At 51.4% G+C, this 14,538-nt stretch overlaps 1 protein-coding gene across 1 annotated transcript in view; it reads right to left on the reverse strand.

Moving 5' to 3' along the window:
- Positions 1 to 12,955, reverse strand: part of LOC142580062 (transient receptor potential cation channel subfamily M member-like 2) — a 240,765-nt gene extending 227,810 nt beyond the window's left edge. Inside the window, exon 1 of the mRNA XM_075690827.1 lies at positions 12,673 to 12,955. Coding sequence (XP_075546942.1) covers positions 12,673 to 12,762 — 90 coding nt within the window. The 5' untranslated portion in view covers positions 12,763 to 12,955. The remainder of the gene's footprint in view (positions 1 to 12,672) is intronic.
- Positions 12,956 to 14,538: the final 1,583 nt, after the last annotated feature.

Here is a 14,538-nt window from a genome sequence, read left to right on the forward strand (position 1 = left end):
AGCTGGAGCTTGACAGCTTGGGTATTGCGTAGAACGCATAACAGGTGCTCGGCTAATGAAACAGAGTGGGTGTCAAGAGAACGAACCCACACAGCCGAGCACGTCAGAAGTCTACAGCGAGTGGGGGGGAAAAAAAAAAGAGCAGGGATGGCGTGGCGTCGGTTGACGCAGGACTGGAGCGAAGTGGACATCCCGGGTATCCTCGGTGTGAATTTACAGTGAACGAGCATGACAAGACGTGTTCAAGCATAACCTCTGAGCAGAAGTGCACATTATCGCGCGAAAAAGAAGATGCGTATAGAATAATCAAGCATGGCGACGCGTGGGTCAGCCACCCCTCGAACCGCGAAGTGGCCTTCCTGTAAAATGGCGCCCAGTGAAGCACTTTTTGGGTCTGAAGTTGTGCCATCCGATGAAAACACTTGGCATCAGATATATGGCTGCAGGCTATGTGCGCGCAGGCGCTGGTTGCAAGGATTGACGTTGTTGTACAAGAGCTACTGTTTACGTGCAATAAATTCATCTGGTAGTCAGCACGGCTGCCTGGCCGAGGAAACTGGGCCGACACCCGGAGACAGCGCAATCAGACGTGGTGGATTGGCGGGCCGACGCCGATACCAATACACGACGTATGCATCCTCGAAAGTATTTTAATGGCGCGGGCCAATCCTGGAGTGCACCGTCACGGCACCCGCACCGCTGGCGGCATCAACCAAGAGACCCAGTCCAACAAGTGTCCTCAGCAGGTCTACCGGGGAGCTAGCGCTCGACTTCGACAATAATCCTCGGACGGTCTGTGGCCGCCCGTCATCTAAATGCGGTCGCCAAGACAAGGAAACGAAGCCACACACGACCATGAGCTCTGCAACAGAATGTCACAGACGCTAAGCCACCGCTGTCGTGAAGGGAACGAGACCATCGCGAAGACTGCAGGCCAGTGTTGCCGTAATTTTTACAGTGCAAGTTGCATATTATTACACCAGATAGAACGCCACGTAACAGATGCACAGGTAGCGGTACAAGGCAGTTACTGAAGGTTTGGGGAAGAGAAAGAAGATTATGGAGATGCATAAATCCTAATGTAATGAAAAACAAGTATGGCATGCCTGATTGATTCAAGCAGGTTAGGTGACTCTTTTTCACTGTCCCGTTTCAAAGGGAACATCATTAAATCACCATCATCATAATAATTACCATCGCATCGTGCCCTTTGACAAGCGCACCGCGTGGCGTCGATACGTACAAACTATGCACTGCAATTCCGTCATGTTCCACCAGATGTCCTGACATGCAGCAATTGCATATAGAAGTCGCATGCATGCTCGTAGCTGGGCCTGGCAAACTCAAGCAGGCTAGGGGTGACTGTTTGTCCCCATCCCGTTTCGAAGCGGATGCCAACAAACCATCACCATCAACAGCAACGTATACCGTGCCAAGGGTATGTGACATGTGCGTCACATAGTCTGCATACCTTCGTTTACTTATCGGTACACCATACGGTTCCTCCTCGCAAGGTACGAACTGCTGCTGAAGAAGGGAATTGTAGAGCTACGCGCACACCTGTGGCATTTTTTTTAAGCAGGCATCTAAATTGAGACGAAAAACTCGCTAAATTTCCGCTAGATCTTGCTGAGAATTCGCTAATATTGTCGCTGAATTTTTTAGTACATTTACATAACGTAGGCATCCTTGAACAGTACAACATATACGTGACGTAAATCACTCACAGAAACGTCTTACGTTTGTCAAGGGTCCTTGTCGGTAAGGTGAATTTACCAGTGAATTAACTGTGATTTACCAGCAGTGTGTAGTGTGCTTTTGCTTTAATATTCTACTTACGCAACAACGGATGTTGACAGCTGAAATCCGGCATTTACCTTCAGACTGTCAGGGCACAAATGCAGCACGAATCAAAAGAGCACACGTAATCTGATTTTATTAGCACACAAAGGCTCTTGGTCCGCATTATCACGACGATTTTTCAGTCCTCGGTACTGCTGAAAAGAGAGCTACATTTGGCGACACGCATTTGGTCGCATGTTGAACGGTGACGACAATTATGCGTGACCGTTACGCAGGCCAGACGCTATGTGCTTTCGCCCACTGCTGTACCTATTAAGTTCCTCGAGATATTGGTTTGTCCAGAACCCATGCGGTAAGGAAGCAGTACGTTCAGACTATCGCGAACAAGGCCAGCCGCTCCAATATCTACGCCTTCCTACAGTCGATATGTCTCATTCATTTGCTGAGTTCTATAGATCTCACCATAAAGTTGATTGCGCTTGGCTTGGCTAAACTCTTTGTACTTTAATTTTGCAAATGTCCACCAATCGAACGTATTTTGATAAACTGCAGAACACGCGGAGCGTTAAGACTCATTGAAATTGGTTTCGTAAATAAAGTAATAATAAAAAACACGCATTTTTGTGAGCACACTGTGATTTATGTGAAGGCCACCGTGCTGTGAAGCAGCGTGAAGATGTGAAAGCAACCGTTGCTTCACCGTGGTCAGAGAGACCGGGTGCCGTGCACCCAATTATATTGCCGCTTACTTTTGACCGCACTCAAGCGCGCTCTATAGAAGACCGTTATCGAAGGAACCTTTGTGACTTCGAAGTCGCTAGAATGTCGATTGCTGCCCGCCGTGGTTGCGTAGTGGCTATGGTGTCGGGCTGCTCAGCACGAGGTCGCGGGATCGCATCCCGGCCACGGCGGCAGCATTTCGATGGGGGCGAAATGCTAAAACACCCGCGCACTTAGATTTAGGTGCAAGTTAAAGAACCCCATGTGGTCCAAATTTCCGGAGTACGCCACTACTGCGTGCATCACAATTGGAAAGTGCTTTTGGCACGTAAAACCCCATAATTTAAAATGTCAATTGCACTGCCACGTCGCCAGAAGAAGTCGCCGGTCGCTAAATAGAACAATTCGTTTCTAAACGCACAAGAACGTCGCTAAATTCGGCGACAAAATCGTTAAAAAGGCAACACTGCTGCAGACGTGTCAGAAACGGGTCCACCATGCGCCTCTTGTGTGGACTTGTAAGCTGAAGTCGGTCGCGTGTCGCGTATGCATGCGGTGATCGCAGCCTCGAATGCCGGCGTAAAGTGGACCTAACGACCTCGCAGGTCCCGGCACACTTATTACACGGTGCGCGCAGCTCGCGTGCTTCCCGTCGTCGTCTGCCAGCTTCCCGCTGGGGCAGGAAGCGCGGGCCCTTATCACCTCTTCCGCTCGGAGGAAGCGAGCCGTCACCGACTGTCGCTGCTCGCTCGGGACATCCCTGGCAAAGTCCGCCTTTGGAGGCGTTCGACCTCCATAGACTACACACACCGGGACAGACAAGGCGAAGCGCCGATGTCGATCGTTTATATCCCAGTTCAAAAAGGCCGAGGAGCACCTATTTCTCGTTCACCTCGTGCTGGTTTCCTCCGTAAAAACCGGCAAACTGACTCCGACACAACGTGAAGACGTACCCTACACACTAGCGCCAGACAACACGTGTCGCTCAATGTCTGCGCCTTGACGACGGACGCCCGTTAGCTTGTACGGGGAGCGAAGGAATCTGCTACGGCAGTTAGTAGCAGCACAACGTCGGGTCCTGAAGCGAAGCTCTGCAGCTCGCATTTTGCTAACCGCTGTCAACGTGCGCGCTCAGCCACGCAGACAGCGCAGCGCACCATCTGAGCGCCGACGGGCAAAGAAGGTGTGACGAGCACAAACGGCGTACAGCGGAAGTCAGGCGCGCGTAGCGCTGAGCAAGCCATGCCAGCCCGGAAATTCCCGCAGCTGTCACAAGCGATTCAAGCAAAGCGGCACGAACGCGCGATCAGCACGTGCAGAATTAGCGCCAGCTGCCAACCGCACATCACCCCGGTATCGTCAGGCACAAGTTCGCGCGACATGCCCTGGCGCGACGCCCGCAGTGTACCGAGGGTTTATATGTCTAGGGCACGGGTCTATGGCGTTTCCTTTTCTACTTCTTTGTTGTTGTTGTTGTTGTTGTTGTTGTTGTTGTTGTTGTTGTTGTTGTTGTTGTTGTTGTTGTTGTTGTTGTTGTTGTTGTTGTTGTTGTTGTTGTTGTTGTTGTTGTTGTTTGAGCTGCACCAAAATTTTTAGAAGCCTCTTGTTGCAGATAGCACAATTCTAACTCCCGAGTTAAATTGCTCGATGAGGTGGACATTACTTGAACGAGGAATCAAAATACTTAATTGAATAATTAATATAATTCTATCAATTAACTTTAAATTATTCAACTCACGGCTCGTATTTCAATGTGCGAATCACAGCTAGTGATTTTGAAAGACCTTCTACTTGGAAAGAACTCTGAGGCTGGCACCGGCTTCGTGATATGCGGCGTCAAACCTGCGGTAAAAATGCATTGTTGTTCCACTTACATTTTTTACAGAAAACGCTGTTTTTTATGCGTTGAAGCAACAAACTGGAACGCCAATGAGCTTCATCGGACACTGAAAATTAACATCTCGAAATTGGTACAGTCCTGAGAACTCTTTACAAGTGGGTACGCTTTCCGAACTCACTGGCTGCAATTCGTAAATTGAAATATGTACCGCATAGTAATTACCTTAGAAGTTAATTAGTGTAATTATGATATTTATGCTATTTTATTTCTCGTATAAGTGGGCCGCCTCATCGAATAATTTAACTCAAGGGCTAGGATTGTGTCATATATGTCACACGCAATTTTCTGTTAAATTGGAGCACTCAAAAGAAATTCTACCTGTTATAGCCTAAGTTCTCCCTTGCGTCTCTTCGTGACTAGAAGATCTCAGAATGGTTTTCAGCTGCTTTCGTTGAATGTGTGAAGAAGAAGACGCGCCTCGCGGCACAGACACATCGCCAACGCGCGGCTCGGCCCCGCTCGCGCTGTTGATTACTGTCGCCTTTTTTTGGACAGTGCTTCGGGCTGTCTCGCCGTTCCCGGTCGCCGCGCTTTTGCCTTAGGAGCCGCCAATAAACCTCTTCTCAATTGGTGGAGGTGCTGGGACTCAAACCCCGTCGCTTGTAACCCTGGAGCTGCGATCAAGAACGCTATCGCCCGCCATGACCGACAGCTCATCCCAAACGGCGCCGACGCCACAGTCCGTCACTTGCACCGGCGTTGCACGACAACGCGACCCCAAGATCTTCAGCGGTGCAGACGACGAAGACGTCGAAGACTGGTTGGCGTCATATGAACGGGTGAGCGCGCACAACAAGTGGGATGATCCAGCGAAGTTAACCCACGTCATCTTTTATCTGGCTGGTGTTGCGCAACTCTGGTTTCACAACCTCGAAAGCGACTTACCCACATGGTCAATCTTCAAGACAACCTTTACAGAAGTGTTCGGCCGACCCGCTGTTCGCAAACTGCGCGCTGAACAACGCTTGCGCGCCCGAGCACAGCAGACGGCAGAAACATTCACGAGCTACATTGAAGACGTCGTGGACCTGTGTAAACGAGTCAACGCGGCAATTCCCGAAGCTGAGCGAATTCACCATATACTGAAGGGCATCGATGACGGCGCTTTCCAGATGCTTCTAGCCAGGAATCCGCGCACTGTGTCCGAAGTCGTCAGCCTATGCCAAAGTTATGATGAGTTACGGAAGCAACGCGCTTCGACTCGGCGTGCTCTGGGCAGCGACGACTTGCTGGCAAGCCTTGACAGCATGTACGACCCATGCTCATTACTTCAACGGGTCAAGGACTTCGTGCGTGAGGAAGTTGCCCGCCAACTTTCTTTAGTCCCCTTCACTCAGGAGCCCACCTCCCGTCTTCCAAACACGCTCCGCACTCTCATCTCCGAAGAGGTCGCTCAAGTTGTCCCTTCCGCACACCATCAGCCGCCTGCAGCCACGAATCTCAACTCTGCTCTGGCAGTGCAGCCTGCCGCGACTCCTCCCACCTATGCGCAGCCAGTCCTGCCTGTGGCTGCGCCTCTTACGTACGCGCAGGCCGTACGCAGGCCTCCTCCTGCGTCTTTCGCGACCCATTCCCAACCGGTGCCACCGGAAGCCCACGCTGCATCTTGGACCGCACCGCGAGCTAATCCTTGGAGGACGCCTGACAATCGTCCCATCTGCTATTCTTGCTGCACTCCTGGACACGTCGCCCGATATTGCCGACGTCGGCCTCAAGAGTTCGGCGACGCCTCTCGGCCCTTCCAGTACGGCAGCCAGCCCTTTCGCCCATACGCCACTCCTTCCCACCAACCGTATGCTCGTGCTGACCTTCCAGAATTTCCTTCGCGTCGCTCGCCATCCCCTCGCCGACGCTCGCTCTCCCCGATGCGTCGGCGACCCGCACCACCTGACCAGGAAAACTGAACGTCGCAGTTCACGAGGCAAGAACTGCGCCCCATTCGAACTGTCTAAGTCCTCGCGCCTGTCCTGCTAACGTGATCGAAATTAGTGTAGAAGGTGTTCCTGCATTCGCTCTTGTGGATACCGGCGCAGCCGTTTCTGTGATAGCCGCCAAACTGTGCCGTTCGCTGCGCAAGGTGACCACGCCGCTTTCTGGACTGTCGCTTCGTACGGCAAGCGCTCAGCACGTCACTCCGCACGCAGCCTGTACCGTACGTGTGCTTATTCACGGCATTGTTTACATAGTCGAGTGCATTGTTCTTCCCAGCTGCTCGCATGACGTCATCCTCGGCTGGGACTTCTTATCCCGTCATAAAGCCGTGATCGACTGCGCACGTGCCGAAGTTGAATTTTCCCCTTGTGACGCACCCTTGCACGAAGATTGTGACCGCCCTTCTAAACTTACCATGCGCGAGGACACAGATATTCCACCTGGCTCCTTCGCTCTCGTACCCGTCTCTTGCGATGCCATCACTGATGCAACGGTCGTCTTCACACCTTCCGACCTCTTCATGAGCCGTAAATCTCTCCGACTACCCTTCGCAACACTTGACATGGCTGGCGGCTGTAGCAATATATACTTTTGCAATCCCCTCTGTGCGCCTATTACATTGCTCGTTGGTGAATGCCTTGGCATCGTGGAACTCCTCGACTCTTCGTCTTTGGTTGACGTCCCCGGAGACTCTTTTGATGTCGATTCCGGCCAGTCGTCTTCGATTTCCGCGCTTGAAGAGACGTCCAAGGATGCTTTCTCGAGTGCCATCGCCGATACCCTCACACCTGCCGAACGCGCCGACCTTCTTGCTCTCCTGCACCACTTTAGAAGTTCTTTCGTCGTTTCACAACCTCACTTGGGCCGCACGTCGGAAGTGCAGCACTACATTGACACCGGTTCACATCAGCCGTTACGTCAACGACCCTACCGCGTCTCGGCCGAAGAGCGTCGTGTCATTACCACCCACGTCGAAGATATGCTGCGCCGTGACGTTATTCAACCTTCGCACAGTCCCTGGGCATCGCCTGTCGTTCTAGTTCGCAAGAAGGACGGGTCTATTCGCTTTTGCGTCGACTACCGTCGGCTAAATAAGGTAACGCGCAAAGACGTCTATCCTTTGCCGCGCATCGACGACGCCCTCGACAGTCTTCAGGGAGCAGAATTCTTCTCGTCCCTTGACTTGCGTTCGGGGTACTGGCAGGTACCGATGGCTGCAGCCGATCGCCAGAAAACCGCATTCATTACGCCTGACGGCTTATATGAATTTAACGTTATGCCGTTCGGGCTTTGTAACGCCCCTGCCACCTTTGAACGACTCATGGACAACACGCTGCGTGGCCTCAAGTGGTCCATATGTCTGTGTTACCTCGACGATGTCGTGGTTTTCTCGCCTGATTTTCCGACTCACTTGCTCCGCCTCAGACTTGTTTTGACCTGTCTAACGAACGCTGGCCTCCAACTCAACCTCAAGAAGTGCCGCTTCGCCGCGCGAGCGCTCACCATTTTAGGCCACGTTGTGTCCAAGCACGGCGTTCTACCCGATCCTGCAAAACTTTGAGCTGTCGCTGAGTTTCCGAAGCCTCAGACCATCAAAGAACTTCGGAGCTTTGTGGGCCTATGCTCATATTTCCGGCGCTTTGTTCGGAATTTCGCATCGATCATGGCGCCATTGACTCAGCTTCTGCGCGGTGACACCACCCTCTCCTCCTGGTCCCCTGCATGTGACTCCGCCTTCGCTACGCTGCGTCGTCTTCTCACCTCCCCACCTATTCTTCGCCATTTCGACCCGTCGGCTGCAACTGAGGTACACACAGATGCCAGCGGGGTCGGTCTCGGCGCCGTCCTCGCCCAACGAAAGCCAGGCTACCCCGAATACGTAGTCGCCTATGCGAGTCGCACGCTGGCGAAGCCTGAGGCCAATTACAGCGTGACCGAAAAAGAGTGCTTGGCCTTAGTATGGGCATTTGGCAAGTTCCGAGCTTACCTGTACGGGCGCCCATTCGACTTGGTCACAGATCACCACGCGCTTTGTTGGCTTGCCAACTTGAAAGATCCCACTGGCCGCCTAGCCCGTTGGGCATTACGCATCCAGGAGTACGATATTCGCGTCGTATACCGCAGTGGGCGAACACACTCCGACGCCGACGCCCTGTCTCGTTCACCTTTACCTCCAGACTCGGCCTGCGGAACAACTTCCGCACACTCCATCTCATCTCTCGACATGGACTCCTTTGCCACCGCACAACGTCGTGACCCGTGGATCGCGTCTCTTTTCGACTATCTTTCTGGATCATCGACTATCCCTGTATCCCGAACCCTCCGACGCCAAGCAGTTCATTTTGCCATTCGAGACCAGCTGCTCCACCGACGCAATTACTCTCCTGAAGGCCGTCGGTGGCTTCTGGTGATTCCCCGCAGCTTAAGGTCACAAATATGTGCCGCTTTCCACAACGATCCACAGTGTGGCCACGCCGGAGTCTTCAAGACGTACGAACGAATTCGCCACCGCTACTACTGGCGCGGCATGTACAATTTTGTACAAAAGTTTGTTCGGTGCTGTCTTGACTGTCAACGCCGCAAATCGCCGCCTTTACGCCCGTCTGGTGCCTTGCAGCCGCTCCCGTGCCCTACCACACCCTTCGATCGCGTCGGCATCGACCTATACGGCCCGCTTCCTATGACTCCAGACGGCAATCGGTGGATCGTAGTTGCTGTTGACCACTTGACACGCTACGCCGAAACTGCTGCTTTACCAAGTGCTATGGCACGGGATGTAGCCTTTTTCGTTCTACATCGCTTCGTGCTTCGACACGGCGCACCTCGAGAACTCCTCAGCGATCGAGGTCGCGCCTTCCTCTCCGAAGTCGTCAAAAGTTTGCTCTCGGAATGCCGTATTATTCATCGGACAAGCACGGCATACCATCCCCAGACTAACGGACTCACAGAGCGATTTAACCGCACACTTGGTGACATGCTGTCGATGTACGTGGCATCTGATCATGGTAACTGGGACCGCATCCTTCCATTCATCACGTTCGCGTACAACACCGCGATCCAGGCCACTACGGGATTTTCACCTTTCTTCCTCCTGTATGGCCGCCAGCCTACGCATACCATCGACACGCTCCTTCCATACCGTTCTGACGCCTCCGAGTGTCTACCTGTGTCCGACGTCGCCCGACAGGCCGAAGAATGCCGCCAGCTAGCGCGCTCCTTTACGGCCGAGCAACAGCAGCGCCAGAAAGAAAACCGCACCGACGCGCTTCCGAACACCACCTACGCTCCAGGCGTTCTTGTGTGGTTGTCTGTGCCTTTCCAGACTCCGGGGCTTTCCTCAAAACTCGTCCCAAAATTCGAAGGGCCTTACCAAGTCTTGGAACAAACATCTCCGGTGAATTTTCTAATCGAGCCACTGTCACCACCTGAAGACTTGCGCCGGCGTGGACGTGACATTGTCCACGTCTCGCGTCTCAAGCCCTACCACGACTCTCTGCCTCCTGATTCTTAAGGCGCCAGGATGGCTCTTTTTGTCCGGGGGGAGATTGTGAAGAAGAAGACGCGCCTCGCGGCACAGACACATCGCCAACGCGCGGCTCGGCCCCGCTCGCGCTGTTGATTACTGTCGCCTTTTTTTGGACAGTGCTTCGGGCTGTCTCGCCGTTCCCGGTCGCCGCGCTTTTGCCTTAGGAGCCGCCAATAAACCTCTTCTCAAATGTACAGTCCAGCGCAAAAGTTTACGGGACGCAAGATCTGTCAAGAAGCTGAGCTCTCGCGAAGCGTGGTCACACAGCCTCGAATTAAATGTTCCAGCATGCAGTAGCCTTCGCCACCTACACGGCGATTCATCATATACGAAGTGTCATGCCTTACCAGTGCAGGAATTCACATTTGAAGGGTAAGCCGGAGCCAGCAAACTTTTGCTGTTGACTGTACATTTCGAAATGTTATTGCAACCTACAGAATTTCTTTGCTGATAAATATAATCATCAACAGTAGCCCCCCACTTCCAATCAGCGTGTTCTTTTTACCAGTCCGAAAGAACAGGCATGCGCCCAGGGCAAATTTCAATTTGCGTAATTGGTGCGATGCACATACGCCCAAATAATTAATGAATTTGGCGGTGCAAACGTGTAGAACAAGCTAACACAAAGAAACAAAAATAACCAAGAATTTTGGTAACGGTCCGTGTTGCTGAAGATTCTGTTTTGTGAAACGGAGTAAATTGAGAAACGTGTTAGTGTTTCACTTAAATTATGAATGTTACTGTTGTGTAGTCGGCAAAAGATGTGATTAGTAATGCACAGTTTCTTTTATTATTATTATTATTATTATTATTATTATTATTATTATTATTATTATTATTATTATTATTCTCTTGTCTCAATCTTTTTGATACTGACCTGCTTTGTATGTTCTAAGCAAACTCAAAAGACACCTCGCATTGGGCGACCAATTTAGGGTATTCGTCCACGTGTTTTTATAGCATACGTTACTGTAAAGTAAATAAAACAATCAAGGAAGTGCTTTTTAGCCATAAAAGGTCAGTGCGTCCCACTTGTGAAACATAAAAAAGAATCTCGAGTTCCTCCTCATTTCCTTTAACATTTTCTTGTTTGCTCGTATGAAAGTAATACGCCATAAAGAGCTCGTGAGACTCGCGCTGTCTGTGAAGGCAACGCATTCATCGATTTCCACACAATAACGCCAGCAACGTTAACTGGTCCTCTCGAGTGAACAAACGTCATCTGCAGCACACATTTATCGATACGACTTATGCTTGGCACGTGAAAGATGCAGCTTGTGCTGTATCAGTTCGGCGCCGGTATGCCGACCTTTGATGCGACCGTACACGTTTTGTCGTCTAATTCGGGACGCATCCAAATCATAACAGTTCACAAGAGGGAAACAGCGGTGAAATAATTCACTACTTCTCGCATTAACAGCTATCAATTATTCGAGCTAATTTGTTCGATGAACACCCTGTTCCAAATAAAGTACAACTTCACGCATAGAAATGATGGCAGCCGGAGGTGTTTTCTTATTTTTTTTTTTTTTTCAGGTTGTAGCACTGCCCTGTCTGATAAGCGTGAGCCTGAGCGAATGAACGAATTAATGAATATACTTCGGTGGCGGAGTGAAACATCACCGAGATCCACAATTTTTTTTCATTATTTCAGCGTTTCTTTCTCGGTTTTTCTTCTTTTTCTTTTCGCTTTTCTTTAGTTTATCTTTTATAATTGATACTGCCTGCCCTTTGGTGGTCTATTTTCCCATGATCTCGTCATTTAATAAACAACTTTAACGGCTGTTAGCGGCATTATTGAGTCTCTTTTTGTTAACCATAGACAAACGTTTTAGTCAAACGTGCACTTCGAGTGAGTTCCAACGAAAAGTGCCCCGCTTTGCGCATTCGATGCTAAACGAGTAAAGCAAAAAAAAAAAAAAAAGTACTCGCCACCGCCGCAGCCTGGCTCGCAGATTTGCTCAGCCGCGTCTGCCTTCTTCGAATCGCGTACGTTTCCGTCGGCAGCGCAGTCTCTTCAAACATCCCGCGTCACTGCAGCGAAGTGCGTCTGTGTTCTGTCGCTCGCGCGGAGCGTCATATCGCGCTCGCCAAAGAAACAATCCGAAGAGCAGCTGCGTTCCACGCGACGGAAGGGTTCTGTGTGTCGAGAGGGCAGACGGGTGTGCGAGCGCGCCGAGAAACGTCTAGTTTGCGCACGCCCAGAAAATGAGAAGTAAAACAAGAACGTTGCGAACAATAAGTAGACAGGATCGTACAGTCTCGCACATACCGCGAAACAAGAAGTCAGTTGCGCTTTTAAACCAGGTGCGATCGCACGACATGTATGCATTCATTATAACGATGGCCGGAAGTATGACATTACCCTTTAGACGGAAAAGTAATGTACCCGGCTTCGCGCTGTTTCACACTGCGCGGGTTCTTCACACAGCGTTCACAGCTCGCTTCCACACCGATGCCGTTCTGTTATGCAAAACAGCGGGATGCACGGCCGGCACCGGGAGTCGGAGCGACCGCACGTCCCCCGCGGCGCCGTCACGAACACACATCTCGCATCGACTGAGACGGCCGAAAGCGCCGGGCACGGCGCCAGTAAATAAAACGTAGCCGGCTCGGGCGGCACACACAGCGGCGGCGGGGGGTTGTCCCAAATAAAGCGAGCCGCCGCGATACGCGCATGCATTGAATCAGCGCCAGCCTCCGTTCTGATCTAACGCACGCGCGCGCGCTCATCGTGAAACGGCAAGGCGAGTAGGCGCACGGCTTCAAACGCGCTGTGCAGCGAACTCACGTCGTTGTCGGTGCTGTCTCGAACCCGCCGCAGCGTCCGCCGGCGAAAGAACGATCCGAAGCGGGAGACTCCGCTCTCGTTCCTCTTCATCGTGGCTTCTTTATATCACCGTGTGTCATCGTTCTGTCATCCCACACACGAGACACAATGTTACGTCAGACACACGGACACACACGCGCGGCCACAACGGACGGCGACCGTCGACGCTCGCGCGTACTCGAGCGAGCACGGCTGACAGCGGGTGCAGCGACGATCGCTAGAGGCCGCCGCTGTCTTCAGCCGCCCCGCGAAAAGAGAAAGCGGCCGCGCCGCTTCTCGTGCGCGCGTACTAAAGGCACGCCCATTCGGCCGCCGGTGGTGACAGCGGGGTCTGCCCCAAGGACGTCGCGCCACCCTTGCCCTCTCACGTCCGTGGGTTTTTGTCCCGAGGATCGAAGCAGACTGGCACAGCCAGCTGTCGACGGCCTACCGCAACCGCTCGGGAACACTCCGAAACGCGACGCTTCGCGGTGCCGATCTCGAGGGCGACAATGTGTACGATGCGGTTCGGTTCTGGTGCCGAAGGTGGCAGCACAGAAACGCGAAAGTGTGCTCGTCCTATCAGAAGTTAGTCTTAATTCCTAGCCGTGATCGAAACAACTCAAAATCTGGAGTACCAACTTATTTACGATACAACAGGCCGTAAAACACGTCAAAACAGAGGCGGACGTAAAAAAGGGACATTTACTTGATCTGCATAATACAAATTGTTGCTTTATGCACTCAGTGAAGCTATTGAGTGATTGTTGCTTGCATGGTGCTGAGCAAGTGTACGCGCCGTCGAAAATCTGAAGTTTCGCCTAACCGGCTCAGAAACTAATTGGCGCTTTCATGTTGTAGAAGAAAAAAAAATGCGGCAGTGTATTCAGGGCATAATCAGTTACGTCCTGTGCGGAACTGGTTCTTTCTTGTGACTCGTGCGCAGCGTCCTCGGTATATTTGGAACTGCTTCTATAATGCCAGCTCTGCAGGCTTCGAAGTCGTCGACGATGCATGCTATTGTACCTTTTTATCTTCGCAGAAACACGCATACTTGCTCCTCGTGTAGCTGGTAGAGGTTCCTCTTTCAAGTCGGCCGGTTCGAGCGGCTCGCTGAGGCAAGCAACAGGCGCCAGTGGCGGCTGAAATAGTTCGGTATAACCAAACTATCGGTTCGTACGAGTTAAGAAGATTATTCTTGCATGTTATAATTATATGGGAAACTAACTGGATGATCACATGGCATTTGTGTTTCTTTCGACGCCGTCCCTGCTTGGGAACACTGCGACCACTGTGCCGATTTGCCACTGCAGCGCCGGCACGCTATCGTCCTTGACAATCAACGAGTCGCCAACGGGCACTCGGGACGAAGGCGATGGCTGGCTGTGATGAGCGGAGCGCAGGCGAAGCAAATATTCCATCTTCGATATGCAGTGGCGTATCAACTATTTCTCGAGTAGAGGGGGGCAAACCACGAACGATTTAACTCTCTCTCTCTCTCTCTCTCTGTCTCGATATATATATATATATATATATATATATATCGGTGTGTGTATGTGTGTGGTGCGTCTGTAAGTTATTATATTTAACAGGCAGACACACTTATCAGTCACAGATGGGGAGCCATGGGAGCCTGAAATATTATTTGAATTTGCATTTATTTATTTCAACTATATAAAACCTCATGATGATACAAGAACAAAAGGGAATGCGTGCCTGGCAGCAGTCCCTGATCCCGCCCAGTAGTAGCACTACAGCGCACATAAAAAATACACATTTGCTACAAACTATTTAAATAATTAAACAAAGAACTAGACTTGATGTATAAGTGTACAGCTACTATATATA

The sequence above is a fragment of the Dermacentor variabilis genome, chromosome 4 (genome assembly GCF_050947875.1).
Source record: "Dermacentor variabilis isolate Ectoservices chromosome 4, ASM5094787v1, whole genome shotgun sequence".
In the NCBI taxonomy this organism is placed as follows: Eukaryota; Metazoa; Arthropoda; class Arachnida; order Ixodida; family Ixodidae; genus Dermacentor; species Dermacentor variabilis.